Source organism: Fundulus heteroclitus, chromosome 23, assembly GCF_011125445.2.
Source record: "Fundulus heteroclitus isolate FHET01 chromosome 23, MU-UCD_Fhet_4.1, whole genome shotgun sequence".
Lineage (NCBI taxonomy): Eukaryota > Metazoa > Chordata > Actinopteri > Cyprinodontiformes > Fundulidae > Fundulus > Fundulus heteroclitus.
In genome coordinates this window covers 34,558,814-34,574,246 of record NC_046383.1, presented here as the reverse complement: position 1 = coordinate 34,574,246, position 15,433 = coordinate 34,558,814, and the positions used below count along the sequence as shown (strand labels likewise).

At 43.7% G+C, this 15,433-nt stretch overlaps 1 protein-coding gene across 2 annotated transcripts; it reads left to right on the top strand.

Moving 5' to 3' along the window:
- The first annotated feature begins 3,162 nt into the window (after window positions 1–3,162).
- On the top strand, window positions 3,163–14,398 carry LOC105922440 (kunitz-type serine protease inhibitor 6). 2 transcript variants are annotated; one of them, XM_036127093.1, is made up of 10 exons: window positions 3,163–3,683; window positions 7,423–7,593; window positions 9,937–10,006; window positions 10,052–10,113; window positions 10,278–10,301; window positions 10,615–10,776; window positions 10,864–11,079; window positions 11,412–11,456; window positions 12,347–12,455; window positions 12,562–14,398. In XM_036127093.1, the coding sequence occupies exons 1-10, from the start codon at window positions 3,263–3,265 to the stop codon at window positions 12,647–12,649; spliced, it is 1,368 nt and encodes a 455-aa protein (XP_035982986.1). In that variant the 5' UTR covers window positions 3,163–3,262; the 3' UTR covers window positions 12,650–14,398. The 2 variants fall into 2 exon arrangements, with proteins under 2 accessions (XP_035982986.1, XP_012713786.2); XM_012858332.3 differs by having other exon boundaries at window positions 9,937–10,113.
- Window positions 14,399–15,433: the final 1,035 nt, after the last annotated feature.

Here is a 15,433-nt window from a genome sequence, read left to right as displayed (position 1 = left end):
ACGTATTTTAACATTTTAACTATCTTTTTAATACCGTCAAATCAGGCTCTGGTTCTCGTTCGTCTCGGGTATTTTTAGGGTCCTCAGTGGGCGGGTCTTCTCAGGTTTACGGGTCGGTGGGAATGAAGCTGGACTATCGATGGCGGAGTAACTTCTGTAAATCATTCTGCATGATGATTTTTTTTTCTGGTCACCCTGATGACGCTGACGAGATTAAATCTGAGCCGCAGATGGAAAGATGCGACCAAATGGTTGATTTCATCGAGCTAGTAAACATCAGCGCTGTTTTTATTTCAGTCTTAACTCTATAAAACGTACCACTGAACCCCACAAGCTTCCAAACTCACGTTTCCATCCAGAAAAGTCACAAAGGAATGAACTAAACTGGAGGCACACTGGGAAGGAAATAAAAGACAATCAGACAAAATGGATCACGGGGACTATTAAATATTTTAATGTAAAAATGTTTTTAATTAAGTGTATTTGCAGAGTAGTAAAAACCTTAAACTTTGTTTTGTGTTGCCCAACGACACAGGAAATCTCAAACCCAACTGCAACAGGAAACCTCACAGCAGTTTCCTCACTGTGGGCCTCAGATCGTGGCTCCATCAACCAGAACACAAAACAACGGCTGTTGCTGCCGTTAGCTGACTTGGTTTGGGCTTCTGGTACAGATCCATTAGCTGTGTATATCAGACTGGGCCCAATCAAAGGAAAACACAACAGGTATTAACAACATGTGAATTTTTTAGTTAACTGCTGGCACGTCTGCACAGTGGAGAGTCGGTAGCACCGTCGTCTGGCACCAAAAAGATCCAAGTTTTCATAACCCAGCTTTTCTCTTTTATTTATTTCTGCGTATTCTCCATGTGCGTGGGGGGGGGGGGGGTTCTCTCTGGGTACTCCAGCTTCCTCCCACAGTAAAAAACAAAAACTGTTTAGTTAATTGGCCTTTCTGAATTGCCTTTAAGTGTGTGTGTACTTGCAGCTGGGCGTGAACGTTTTCTTGCTCATTTTACTTGTAAAGTGAGGACTTTGATGTAAAGTGAGAAGCTTTTATTGTGGTTCTGACTTTTTTCTGGGCTGGGGGTTAGGTTTAGCACTTATGTGCCAATCAGGTTTAGGTATACACTCATAAAGGTTTAGGGTCAGGGTTACGCCGTAGAAAGGCTTGAAAATGAATGGAAGTCTATGGAAGTCAGGGCACGGTCCTCACTTTGTCTTTTAAACAAGGATGTGTGTTTGTGTTATGAAGTTATGAAAATAGACACCCATCTCACGCCTGTATAAAGTGTTATCTGTAGTCGTAGACCTCGATCTAGCCCAAGGACTGGCCTGGTGATGTCTGAAACAAACAGGAACCCAACCTTCCTCCAGGAAAACAGACGAGCTGATATGAAATGATATGAGCAGACATATCATGTAATTATGTAAATCCTCCAGATTATGACAACCAGGCTGTCTTTGTCTTCATAATCCCTCAGTTTATTCATCCAGATCTCTGTTAGGCCCCTTAAATTAGAGGATTTTTGTTCAGCTCTCTGGTTCTGAGAGCCGCGGTTCACAGCAGCTCAGAAACGTGACTTTGTGAAGAAGGAGCGTCATTTTGTTGTGTTGCTCCAGCGTGGCCACGCTGCTTCTGGAGTCAGCTGTCATGCAAAAACCCTGTCACCAAGACAGGAAGTAGAACAGGGTTTCAAGTCGCTTCCTTCGTATAGAGGACTGTGAAAAACTGATTTAGATCACCTAATTCACCGCTGGGTTGGGCTTTATCAGACAGACAGGAACATAGGAGGTCTTTCAAGATCTCACCAAACCCTAATTAGTCATAATTATTTGGATATTTTGAGACCCATAGATGTAGATCTAGATGTGATAAAATGCAAATACAATGGATCTGCTGTCTATTTGGGCATTTTAAAATAGTTATTAATGGATTTTGTGCCTGACAGTGATCCTCATTGGGCCTCACAAGACAGGAAGTACTGTTTAAATACTTTTTACCTGCTTTGTGGTTTTAAATTCAGTTTGGAAAATGAAGTTTTAGCAAGAAGTCAAGGCAACGATCAGATCTCATCATGTAAGAAGAGCAGCAGCTCTCTGTAACTTGGCTTGGAGCACTTTAACACTGCATTGGTGGGAAAGCTCTTACATGAGTGTAAAAGATCCAGAACCAGTAATCTTGGGTCGATCTGCTGAAGGAATAACCCGCTTCAAAGTTTACAGTCCTGGTTTCTTAGCCAAACAATATGGCAAACACAGGCTGGGCTGCATCTCTGCTGAGGGGCGAAGCTTCAGAGTCCAGGTACCCTGCTGGACGTGCGGTCCAGATTCTGGTTCTGATTGTGTTTGGATGTTTTTGCAGGTTGTTAAATAGAGACAGCAGATCAGTGAAGATGATCGGCTGGAAGCTGCAGCAGCCTCCCTCTCCTCACTTTAAGTTTCATCCTTTTATTTTATCGCTGTAGCCCAGATATTTACACAAAATGCTTTTATTTTGTCAAACTGAACTTGTTTAAATCATATTATACCTGTCTGTAGACGGCACACCTGTGGTGGAATTAGAAAAAAGCCCGCCTCAGTAGGTTGCAACTGGCTTTTAATGATGCACTGAGACTTTTGTTTGGAATACGCAGCTGGTCCTCAGCTTTCAGCTCATTGATGGCTATTTCAAAATCAATGATGGACAAGTTTATTTGTTGATTGAATACATTGAACAACAGGATCATTATGATACTAACACTAAATATATTGCCTTACGCTGTTATTTAGTGCTTTGGAAAAACTGGTATGGCTGCTTGCTAAAAGATTAGAGGTCTTTCTTTTTCATCCTATTGTTCCTTTTATTTTATTATATATATTTTTTATTTATTTTGATGCTTGCCTTATTTCCCTTATTTTATATTTCAACTTAAAAAGGTAGAAACAATATTTTTGAATTTCTTTGTTTTTGTTGCAAACTTCCCGACCAAAGCTGTTTCTGAATAAATATTTTTATAAGATCCGTCCAGATTTTAGAAAATAAACTGAATTTATTTCAGAACCAAACAGCCGGTTCTGGTTCTGAGAAATAAGATTAACAAAAGGTCTCTACTAGCCAGGAAGTTCTGACTGGTTACTCGTGTTGAAAGGGGCGTGGTCTCGGTGACTGCACCTGTCGCAGGTAAAGTGAAGTGCGACACAAAACGCTGTCAGACACGGAAGTTAGCAGCTGGTGCTTGGAACAAAGACGCGCTATCAGGTTCGGTTCGGTTCTTCCAAAATGTTTTTCCAGGGGCTGTTCGTGCTATCCCTCATGCTCCAGACCGGGCTCGCTCAGAACTGTGACTGGGACCCGTCCACGGATCCGAACCAGGGCCTCCACCCGGACTCGCTGGGAGCGGGAGCGCGCTACCTGGGCCAGATGCAGGAGGTGTCGAACCCGGAGATCTGCCGGGGCGCCTGCTGCCAGGAGGCGGACTGTGACCTGGCTGTGGTCGGGCAGCCGGCGGACGGAGGGTTGCAGTGCATGCTGGTGAGCTGCGGGTCCGGCGGCTGCACGCTGCAGCACAGCTCCCAGTTCCAGGTGTTCCGCAGGACGGGCCGGAGCGAGGCCGGCCAACAAGCAGCCACACCCGGGAAGAAGCTGCACGTCGTCCCGCTGCTGGAGGCGGAAGAGCCGAGGAGCAACGAGACTAACAGCGGTGAGAGCCCCAAAGCAGAGCCGGTGGCCAATTACCGGTCAATAATTAATAAACCCGCTTAGGAATTAACCCTGGCTGAGCTGGGGGGGCGTTAATTAACTAAACAACCAGCGGATTTGTTTAATCACGGCTTGACGCGTCATGCGCGTTCGGAAGTGAGGAAAAGCGATCAAATGGCAGAAACCTTCCACCCAGCTTCTAAAGTGGCGCAGTAAGGTGGGTCTCACTTCCGGTCTGCTGTCTTCCCCAGGTCTCAGGTAAACAGGTGTTTTTTCCCTTCAGGAAAACCACTTCCTGTTTGTCCTGATCTGCTGCTCCAGACCTGCTTTGTTGTAAAAGGTCACAAAGCTCTGGGTTCTGGTCTAGCTGTTACTCTAATAAATAAATAAAAGAACATGTGATGTAATCATCAGAACTGGATCATTCTTCTGAGGTCCAGCTGTAGAGTCCAGAAAAATTATTGGATCCAGATTTGTGGTGTCGTTTCCTCCGATAGGCTTTATCATTATTTTGAGGACTTGTTTGATTCTGTGTTCCTCAAAAGTCTGGATTTTATTGGATCGAAGTTTAGGATTGGCTTAGGGTAAATTCATAGTCCAAACAAGCAGCTGACCATCTTCAGAACCATTTTTTTTTGTCTGAGGAACTGAGCGAAACTGAAATCGGGGAGAAGTGGCCAATAAACAATCAGACCAGACAGAACGACTCGGCCTGGCAACGTTTGGGTTCTGGTAGAAACCGCTCTGAATGTCAAACCACGAAGGATTTCAATCTGAAAACTACAGGACCGGTTCTGGTCATCGCTGAGCTAACTCAACAGGCTTTACTTCCTCTGTGCTCCACCAAAGAATCTGCGGTAAACTTAAAACTTTTCCTCCAGCAGACCCATAAATGAAGCTCATGAATGAAGTGAACCGACTCGTTCTTCATGTTCTGTCCTGGTTCAGGGTCCAGTTCAGAGTCTGGTTACATCAGAGAACTGGTTTAAGATTTAAACTGATCCCAGTCTACTTTTAGTTGATTCTGGCTGGTAATGGGACGTGATGGGTCAGAACCGGGTTAGAGACAACTTCATCTACCAACCAGAACCGTTTCTGACATAATTTCTGATCCTGATTCGATAATCGTCACATTTGACACCCTCTCCATAAAGGCAGCCTGGTGTTCTGATTAAACTGGGTCAGGCTTTGTTGATGTGAGACGGGTTCAACCTGCTGATGGTTACCTGATGGGGGCAGGACTGAACTCACCTGGAGGACCCACATCAAACACTGTGACGGTAGAGTTACTTGTTGTTGTCGGCTCACCTGTACGGACAGCTGCTGCTGAGGATCAGCTCAGGTATGAGAGCCGATCTGGTTCAGGTCCGACCAGTTTATCTGGTTCCAGCAGGTTGGCTGTTTACCACAAAGCCCGCAGGGACAGAGGCACAGCTGAGAGACGTCTCGCCTGTCCTCCCCTTTGTGTTCATTCAGATCAGATTAGGTTGTTCTCTGGTGGGGGAGGAACTTCAGGTGAGCCTCAGGTGAATCAAAAGGTATGTCTTGCCTCACTTCCTGTTCATTTTTCCAAGAATCAAAATGTTTCCTCTGAAGTCACTGGGTGTGTTCATGCCTGTTTGAACTCAAGAATATTTGTCACCATGTTACCATAGGACAGACACCGACTCAGGATGCACACAGACTACATATAACACACAGACACAACAAGAGATAATATTTTCACAATTTTATTTCATAAATTAAATCTGTTTAGTGTCTGTAATGTAGGATTAGAAACCAACAATAAAGTTAGCTTATACTTCGGTAGATCTCGGGGCTCCGTGGTTGGCCCTTGTTATCGATTTTTAAGCTGAGGGACATTAAAGTGGCCGTTTTCCCTCTGGAAACGATACAACCAGTCTGCCTCGCTGCTAACTGGACAGAGAAGGCAAATAAAAAAGGTAATGGTCATAAAAGGAAGACAGAAACATTCAGGAATCATGTTTGTAGTGAGAACAGCAGGACTTTGAGATAATTGTATGTTGCTGCATCATCTTATGTCTTAGTTACATAGATGTAAAATGATAGATATTTTCTAGCATCGTCTAATTCACCGATGACTCTCAGGACACATGGAAACGTTATAATTTAGTTAATTCACACAGTAATGGAGTACGGTGGTGGTGCAGGGCAGTGTGACCCATGTTCAGAGGCCTGAGTACCGCCACACAACTTTCCACCCATTTCCTGTCAGCCTGTTTTCAAATGAAAAACAACCAGTGCCACAAAAATAAAAACGTACAAACTAATTAACTGAAATATTTTTTGTTGGATATTTATTCACTGTGTGATCGCTGCGTTTTATATCTTCACTTTTCACTGGTTAGATGGGAGAAATTGAGAAACCATTTTAGATGTATAGTAAAAAGATAAAATGATTTTTTTATATCAGATATGTCTTGTGATTCACTGTCGGTCTGGATCAGCTCAGAGTCCAGACTTGGAAACATAATAATCAGTTTAAATGAAGGGGTGCTGATTACCGGGCAGCTCGTCTTCGCTGCTCCACCTGAGCCGGTTTCACTTCTCCACCCTCTGATTCAGCAGCTGCTTTGGGTCTGACGTCTAACAACCATCAGCACATACAGGACGGTCACAGCTAGAACCTAACTACTAGAACCTAACTAGCAAGCAAGAACGTATACTTGGCTAACATGACCTGTACTGCAGTGGGTGAGATCAGGTGTGGAAGGAAGCTGGCTCTCTTTACGACCCGTACGTTTAACAGATTCAACACATTTTATTCACTCAACCAAAAGCAGACGAAAAAAGCCGTTATAAACCCTCGCTGTTGTTTTGGTTTGAGATTAAAATAGCAATTTGTTCTCTCTCCCAGGGTGGCAGGGGAAAAAGAAAACACATCCTTCGGTTCTCGCAGCTTTTTTATTTCTCTTGTGTTCAACAGATATTTTATGAAACCTGATTACTGCATGGATAAAAGCTGCAGTGGGACGCACTGATGAGAACTTCCCAGAGTTTCTGTGGTTTGGTCTTAAAACGTCCTGTCACAGAGAAACTTGTGCTGGTTCTTGTCTCTTCTGGTAAAATACCACCTGTCATGTGTTTGGCTGGATCTGGGCGTTCTGTGTTGTTGGAGTAAAGTAGCTGGTAATTATGGAGGTTAATTCAAGAAATGTTGAGGGGACCCACTTTACTTCCTGTTTGGTAAAAGATGTCGAGCCAAGTGGCCCCAGTCTGCCAGTGATTAATTTAAATTCCCAAGTGTGTTTGGATTTCATCAAGTGTAAAGTCAGTAAATTGTGGACTCAAGTCTTCTGGTAAATATTTAAAATCCTTCCAACAGGACATGAAGGAGCTCCGGAGTTTAATTGGAACATAAAAGTTAAGGAATCTGTTTTTGCTGCTGCGAAAAGTAAAATTTCCTTGAAATTGGTATATTTTTCCTTGATTTGAGCAGCTAAATAAGAGTATTTGCCAATGGAATGAGTATTTTTACCCCTAAAATAAAACGATTAGATATCCTGCACTCAAAATAAGATGGAGTTGAATTGTTCGTATTTTAAATGCAAAAATCTAATTCCAATGGCAAATAGTCTTATTTAGCTGCTCATATCAAGAAAAATTTTATTTTAGTTCCATTTTTGCATTGGCTTCCGCTGGTTCCTTTAAACAGGCAGGAGTGAGAGTTTCCTCACTGGGAATGGTTCGTTCTAATATCAAGGTCATCTCTTTCGTAGATCTTTGCCGTCTGGAGAAGAAGACAGGACCATGTCGGGCGGCGTTCCCCAGATTCTTCTACAACGTGACGAGTCAGACCTGCAGCAGCTTCATCTTTGGCGGCTGCGAACCCAATGGCAACAACTTCGCATCCCAGGAAGACTGCGAGGCCGCCTGCAGCGGAGTCACCGGTAAGATCCACTCACCGAGCTGCTGGTGGCGAGGTTTTCATGGTGGCTTCACCAGGAAGGTCTCCTAGGAACAACCAGCGGGAACACAGGCATGGGCGTCGCAATAATTGTGTGCAAGCTTTTCTCTCACATTTACAAAATTGGCTTCCCCTTGCGCTGTTTGTTTCTGTTTTTTTGCTTCCCAAAAGAATTCATTCCACATTATTGATGGAATAGTAAAGTAATGCTTCTCCAAGCATAAATTAGTTAAAAACTGGACAGGTTGTTTCCACCCAGTGTGATGCTGGTGCAGTTAGCTAGGCTTGTCACCCGTCCTGTAAAACACAGAATCATCCTTTATTTGGTCAGAACAGTTGTGAAGTTTTCTGACCGCGGCCAGCTGTGACCTAGATATGGAGTCTGGACTTTGTTCGCTTTCTGATTCAAATGCTTATAGTTTTAAGTAGTAATGGTTTCTGTGAGCATTTGAACAAGATTTCAGAATTTCTGTGGATACATGTCTGTTTTACTATCGACTTACTTAAAGCAGATAAAATGGTTAAATCCCTCCCTTGGTACCGGAGGTTGGTGCTACTATACTCATGGTTCGGTTGAAGTAACCGTAAAGATGATTGAACTTCCGACGTGTCAAACAGATGTGGTAGAAGTTTGTGTTTTTCAGAATAAAATGCTCTACTCACTGTAGTTAAAATTAGAACCTTGACAGACCCATTAAAGTCGGCGTGAACTGCATGGAGATAAAAGCTGCATGCAGCTGGTGAACGGCACTTAAGCCACGCCTCCCCTTACCATTGCCCCCCCCCCCCCCCCCCATTTCAAATGCTTCAGAACTCAGGTGTGGTTCAGCACCTGAGACGGGTGAACAGACCCGTCTGAAGCAATCGAAGTAAATGCACTGATTGGTAGGCAGCTTAGGGTCAACTGCCTTGCTCAAGAGAACATTAACTAGTGGCATGGAGTCAAACCCACGACTTTTCAGTGGCAAGACGACGACAACACTCAATCGGCCTGAAATAAAATGGGGAAACCCCAAAATCGAGCGGTCAGCGCGTCTGACAGCACTTTGGTGAACCCAGAACCGATCCACTGCAGGACGGTTTGGGTTCTGGGTCATTCCTGAGAATGCAGCTGAAGCTAAAGAGGTGAGCTGCTGAAACATCAGAGGAGTTGTCATGTTTCCCATTTAACTTCAGGAGGTTTGACTTAACCTGAAACATGAAACCTGCCAACTTTAAAGTTTGTATTTTTGATGAGTTTAAAGTTGGGGCTTGATGCTAAAGGTGGCATTTGGTTCCTGATCTCAGTCCAAGGTTTCGGACCTATGGTGGCTTCTTCCTTGGAGTCTCCAGGTTCTGGTTTAAAGCTTCAGATCGAGGGTCTGATTCAGATGCTATTTCTGTTCTGTTTTGTTTTGGATTACCACATTTTCTCTGAAACCAGATGCCAAACTGAGATATCCGCTGCCGCTCCCAGTTCAGATAACCAACAACAACAGCCAGAGGGCGGAGCTGCAGGCTAAAGCTGCTGTGTTAGCTCTGCAGAGAAAACAGGCTTTAAGAGCTGAGAGGAAATGTGTTAAAGTTCAGCGGCTCCTCTTTGTTCTGTCCGTCTCAGAAGTATTTGTTCTGAAACACAACACTTTAAATCTGGGAGGAACCTGAATAATCGTCCTGCGGGAGATCTGAAGTGAAGCCGTTGTGGTTTTAGGAGTCAGGTGGATCTGACCTGTGACGAGGCGTCCTCTCAATCTCCCTGTCTCATTCACTGAGGCCCGGTTCGTAGATTAGGCAGCAAAGGAAGAAAACAATTATCAAACAAAATCCTTGGAATACACATGTATTTAATTACAATTGGAATTCCAAGGGGAGGCGCGCACTTCCAACTCTATCCTAAAGCCCCTATCTTCTATCTGTGCTTGTCGTCTGACAAACTAAACAGATCCACACTCCAGTGTCAAATAAGGGGTTGGCTTCTTGATACATTTACCAGATGTTTCTAGGAATCTACCAAGATAACTATTGAAGAACAATATAAAGCTTTTAAACCATAAACCTTCTTGAAGGTTACCCACCGTAAAACCTCAGGTGACTCTTACTTGCTCTGAATCCCGCAAGAAGGTTGTGAATTTATAGCCTTGAGTGACCCTGCAGACTCCATACTATGTAGACTCCAGGCCACAAAGTTTAGCAATAGTAACTCAAACTTAGGTAACTCTTACGGCTTTAATAAAACCACACGATTAATGCAAAAACTGATTATATATTTCCCTAACACCTGCTAATGTTTCAATGCATAGCCTGTCTATGACCCCATCACCTGTTTGAAACCTGCATGTATGTTCAGGTTCAGTGCTGGTTGAGAGCCCGACTACTTCTGCTCCTCCTCCGCCGGCTCCCAAAGCTCCTCGGATGGCCCCGGCAGAGTCCGGCCCGGCAGAGTCCGGCCCGGCAGAGTCCGGCCCGGCAGAGTCCGGCCCGGCAGAGTCCGGCCCGGCAGAGTCCGCCCCGCTGCAGAAGGCCGGTAAGTCCTCTCAAACTCCCTAATCAAAGCAGTCAACCATCTATCTGTGAAGGATTTTTTTCTTTTTCCGGACTGCAGTTTGTTGTTGTGCCGTAAGCTGAGAGGTTAAAATTGAAGTCATGTGATCGTGAGCTTTGACTCGTCTAACGTTTTGTTTCCTGCAGACATCCAAGCTGATGAGTACGCAGGTACGTTTCACTTACTCATCACACTGGTGCTGATTGTGAAGCGGCTAAGGTACACCTGTGGTGGTTCTGGATGTTTGGGGTTCCTCAGGGTTTCTTTGGGGATCTTTTAATTTTCCTGGCTGATGGTTTTTGGGAGGGGGGGTTTCTGTTGGGTTCCTGTGGCTTTCCTTTAAACTTCCACATGTTTTTCCTTTACCTCCATTAAAACTCAGCCGAACTCTTTGTCTTGACTGGCCACTAAGTTTCTGAGACGCATGGAACCTGGTGAGCAGGCCAGGTGGAGTTTCTCACCTGTGTGTTGTTGTCCAATCAGAGCTCTGCGAAGCCGAGTATCAGACGGGTCCATGCAGAGCCGCCATGAAGCGCTGGTTCTACAACAAGGAGAAGGGCAGCTGTCAAACCTTCATCTATGGCGGCTGCAAAGGAAACAAGAACAACTACCGCAGCGAGGAGAGCTGCAAGTCTACCTGTACAGGTGACGTATCGAGTCCGGCTCTACCTGAAGGCTGGACCGATGCAGGTGAGACTGGAAGTAATCCCCCGTTGTTGTTGACTGGTGTAGGTGTCAAAGTCCTGCCATCCTCCAAGAAGAACCCAGAAGATGACAAAAGTCGCTGCAGTTTGAGTCCTGAGTCTGGAATGTGCCGCGCCGCCTTTCCTAAGTTCTACTACGACCCGTCCTCTGCGTCCTGCCAGACCTTCGTGTACGGTGGTTGTGGGGGCAACGGCAACAAGTTCGACTCTCTAGAGGAGTGCATGACTGCTTGCAGCGGGGATGGTAAGGACTGGGTTACTACCAGACTGTTTATCATCTGCAGCTTTCTATAAAGGCAGGTTTTATCAGCTACCAGCCTGAATAAAGCCCGTCTGGACCACATTTCTGTGCAAGACCCACAGAAACGTGGTCCAAGTCTTTGAGGATTTTTATCCAAGACTTTTTCTCTGATCTGCAACAGCTCACTAGATCTGTTCCTCACGCTGGGAAACATGTTTTAGGATTTGTTTTAAAAACATCTGACCTGTGCTGGTCATGAGAAGACTGAACATCGTCCACTTGCCTCACCCGTTTGTTTCTCCCGGTGTTTTCTGACCCGTTCCTTGTCTTTTTAGGTTCCTACGAAAGTCATGGCAAGAGCAGAAACCGATGGACTGCAGGTGAGATCCTCTGGATTCCTCTCATAGTATGTTCTGAAGTAGCTAGATGTTCAGGCTTCTCTCCGAAGAAAGGTGAATTGGCCATAGCCACCTCCATGATCAGAGTTCTTACTGGTTCAGTTACTGAAGAGGCGATTCTTTTTAATAGCCAATTCAAGACTTTGCCATTTGGGATCAAGGTTTTTGTCTTTCAATAGTATAGCATCAAGCCAGATTCTGAGATACTTAAAGCTTTAGACAAGATCACTTTAAGCATCATCCAAGGATGAAATTTAACAGAACATTTAATCTTTGACAAGTTTCTATTAAACCACCCATCTAAACCTACACGTGGAGCAGAGAAATAATTTCAACATTTTTACATGTTGAAATTATCACGCAAAGAGAACTCATTTGTCCGGTACCAGATGGATAAATAATGGTGTCATCAGCATATAAATGGATATCAAAAATTTGGTCTGTGCTCTTCTATAATAGTAAAACATATTGGACCCAGTTTGGATCCTTATAGAAGACAATAGCTCATGGCAGAGGATTTGAAAGTTAAACCCTCGACCTTCAATAATTGTAGCTCAAATGCAGCTTTATAATCTTTATTTTATTGTTGGCAGATGTTCTGTCATTTAGGACTGAGTGTAAAACTGGTGCAGCTTTGTCTGGATCTGAACACAGATGGTGCCTGGTTACTGAAAGTGATTATAGATGGTTACGTACTGTGAGTTACAGGTCAGGAGATTTTATCCAGACTTATTGTTCTGCAGACAAGATAAAGGTCGTAAGTCTTGAGTTCTGGGTCAGTGATACCCTGAATTTGATCTAAACGAGCTTCCTGTGAGGTGTTTTCAGAATAAAATCAGAAGTTTGATTTTAATCCTCTCTCTTTCCTGAAGCCTTCTTCCTCTTTGTCACTCTGGCTGTCATCTCCGCTCTGTTGCTCGCCACGGTCATCATCATCACGCTGAGACGCCACCGCCGGCCCAGACGTTACTCCTCTGTTAGGTAAGCTTAGGGTGCGGCGGCGCCCCCTGCAGGCTAATGGCTGCAGCACTCGGATGGTCATCTGTTGATGGTGTCGAACTGAAACACTTTGTGTCTCCGTGTTTAGTGACAAGCGGGGGCTGATCCCAGATTCAGACGAGATGTCATCTCAGGACTCACTCAGCATCCCGGAGAGCCCCACACCAAAGGCCTAAGGGATCCTGGATCCGCCTGAGCTCTGCCTCAGAATTTATCCTCTCTCACTTCTTACAGGGATTCATCAGGGTGACACAAATCTGATCCAAGGTTGGATCAATTAACCTATAATCAGATCATTGGCAGGGCAACTGAAGGGTGCGGAGCCTCAGGTCTGAGGCCGATATTAGAGCATCAATAAAATATTTTCTTCTATTTGTAGTATCAGAGCTCTGGGTTATTTGTCATTGATCATCTCATTAAAGGAGTCGTTTGATTCACTTCAAAATTCAGCCCAAATTACAACTGGTCCTCAGCCCGGTATCATGGTAGTAACCGGTACCTAAGTGACTTTTTCCCTAAGGGCCTGAGTTACTTTCATGATCCTCTGAATATTTAATTATTGATTACATCTGCTGAAAATGAGCAATTTAAATCCAGAAGTTTTTCTGTTTCCAGTCTTGATCTGTCCCTGGTTTCCTGTCCGAAACGTCGTCATTTATTACCATTGATGATTTGTCAGGAGGAACCGTCTGAATCTGTTCTGTCGGGTTCTGCCGGGCTTCTTTGTGCTCCTGATCTTTATTGATCATTTGATCTCCATTCATAGGGAAACATTTAAACTTCCCGTCTGAAGTCAGCAATCAGTAACTTCCCTGGTCATCTATCTCTCTGTAAGCATGGATGCTCTGTGGTTCTCCACAGGTTCTGGGTGGTTCTGCTTGTATTTCCTCATCTCTGTGGTGCTGGACATCAATCATGTTTCTCTAGAAATCAGGATGTTTCTCTGCGGCCTTAAATATTTTCTGCACCAAACGGACTCTAACAGGTCCAGCTTCTAATCCGGTGTTGGAGCGATCCGACATCTGTCAGCAACTATTGAGGTGAAGAAACTTTTCAACCAAGCAGGACCACCCAGAACCTACAGAGTTCTGGGTTACTGACAAAGATTACAGCAGATTAACGCCTCTTAATGGGCTGTTTGGACTTTTCCTGGTTCTGTTTCCTGGTTGTGCTCAGAGCAGAGTCTCTGATTGGCTGTCAGCTGGAAGATATTCCATTAAATTTGATGCGATTTGATTATTGATCAGTGAACTGATTAGCTGATGGATCAGAGCTCAGGTGGTTTTAATTAAAAGTTTAATTCTTCAAATTACACTTGTTCTGTTTTTAAATCAATTAATGAAAGAATTCTTTAATCAGTTTAAGTAATTATTGATTAGTTGGGATGTAGTTGTAAATGTTTCTCAGGAGTTTTCCTGGTTACTGTTATTAATCTGTTATCAGTGTGTGCATATAGGGTTATTGAAGGTAATCATTGATTCTGTGTATTGATCAATCAGGAGCTGACGGAATCAGCCTGCAGGTTATGAACCATGAAAATTAATTATTACTGTTGCTGTTAAACTCAAATTCCCATGATGCACCTGCTCAAACTGGTTCCCCCTGCAGGCTGAGGTCTGAACATCAGCTTTGCCAATATTGATCTGAGAATCTGTTGCTCTGCTGTTGAATTAATTTATTGATGATTGAATTGTTTTCTTTGAAAGTTTTACTGTAATAAATCTGATCGATAATCTTATCAATCTGAAAAGGGCCATGCTCGAGCTTATTGAGCTGTTGCTTTTAACTTTTATACATGGAACATTTTGTAAAATACTGATTAAAGTTAATGATCATATTATTGCATCACGGGTCCTGTTGTGATCAATATTCTGAACTATAATCTGATCACTATCCACCGAAACAATAAATTAAGTTTAACCATTTCTGTCTGAACCAGCTCTTTGTTTCTACATAGTTATTGATCAGTTGAGAGGGTCAGCTGCAAGAAAAAACCTTTTCGATGTCAGGATTGTCTCCCCCTGGGGAGAGCTGCAGATTAATGTTGCCACAGCGCTCGCTCAGGATTAGCAGCTGTTTTCTGTGAGAGGATTTACATAAAGCCAGCTATATGAAATAAAACCACCAAGGATAGACTGGAATACCACAGGGAGTACAATCACATTCAATAAGTTAGCATATGCATTTCTAATGCTTGTTTGTCTGATTAAAAGGACCTTTTGAAAATAAACCTTTCATTAAGTCCCCATTTCTACATGAAAAATATTGCTTTTTATCGGTCTGATGTAAAAGTCTAATCTCAAATGCTGTTTTTTTTTTATTAGCAAGAGGTGGAACAAAAATAAATGTTTTAAAACCTCAGTCTGTTAATTTAAGTTTCCCTTAGTGAAATTAGTTACTAAAATAAATGAGCTTTTCAATATTCTAATTTATTGAATATTACTGTACAACAATGGACTGTAGAACGCTGGTTCTTCGACAAATCCTTTTGATTTGCACATCTGGAGAAGAGCTGAGATCTACCATGAGTCCTGTGTGGTGCCAACACTGAAACATCTGGATCAGGTCCATGAGCAAAGACGCTTCCTCCTCCCAATTCTGTTCAAGACTACCACCATTGGATGAAAATCCAGGCAGGATCTAGCTTTCCAGATCTTAATCTCATCCTGAACCTGTGCTCAGTTCTCAAGCTGGGCTCCACTCCAAGTAGTAATAAGACTAGATGGAGGTACAGTCAGGATTTGATCCAGAAGTTCATATCTAGCCTGTTGCTGGGTAACAGAAGTTGGGCCGACGGATCAACGCTGGTAATATTGCCTCTGAGCAGAAAGGTGATGGGTTTACAGAGAAGCCTGCTCTGCAGGAACAGAGACTTTACAGCCTTTCAGGACCTGTCTGAACTTCCAACAGTACCAGATCATCAGAAACAGAACAGGTAGACAGCAGCACAGCTCTCTGCC

Coding starts and splice junctions, on each gene's coding strand:
- LOC105922440 (XM_012858332.3), top strand. CDS start 3,263: ATGTTTTTCCAGGGGCTGTTCGTGCTATCCCTCATGCTCCAGACCGGG. Junction 7,594..9,936: donor CGCCTGCAGCGGAGTCACCG/GTAAGATCCACT, acceptor ATGTATGTTCAG/GTTCAGTGCTGGTTGAGAGC. Junction 10,114..10,277: donor CGCCCCGCTGCAGAAGGCCG/GTAAGTCCTCTC, acceptor TGTTTCCTGCAG/ACATCCAAGCTGATGAGTAC.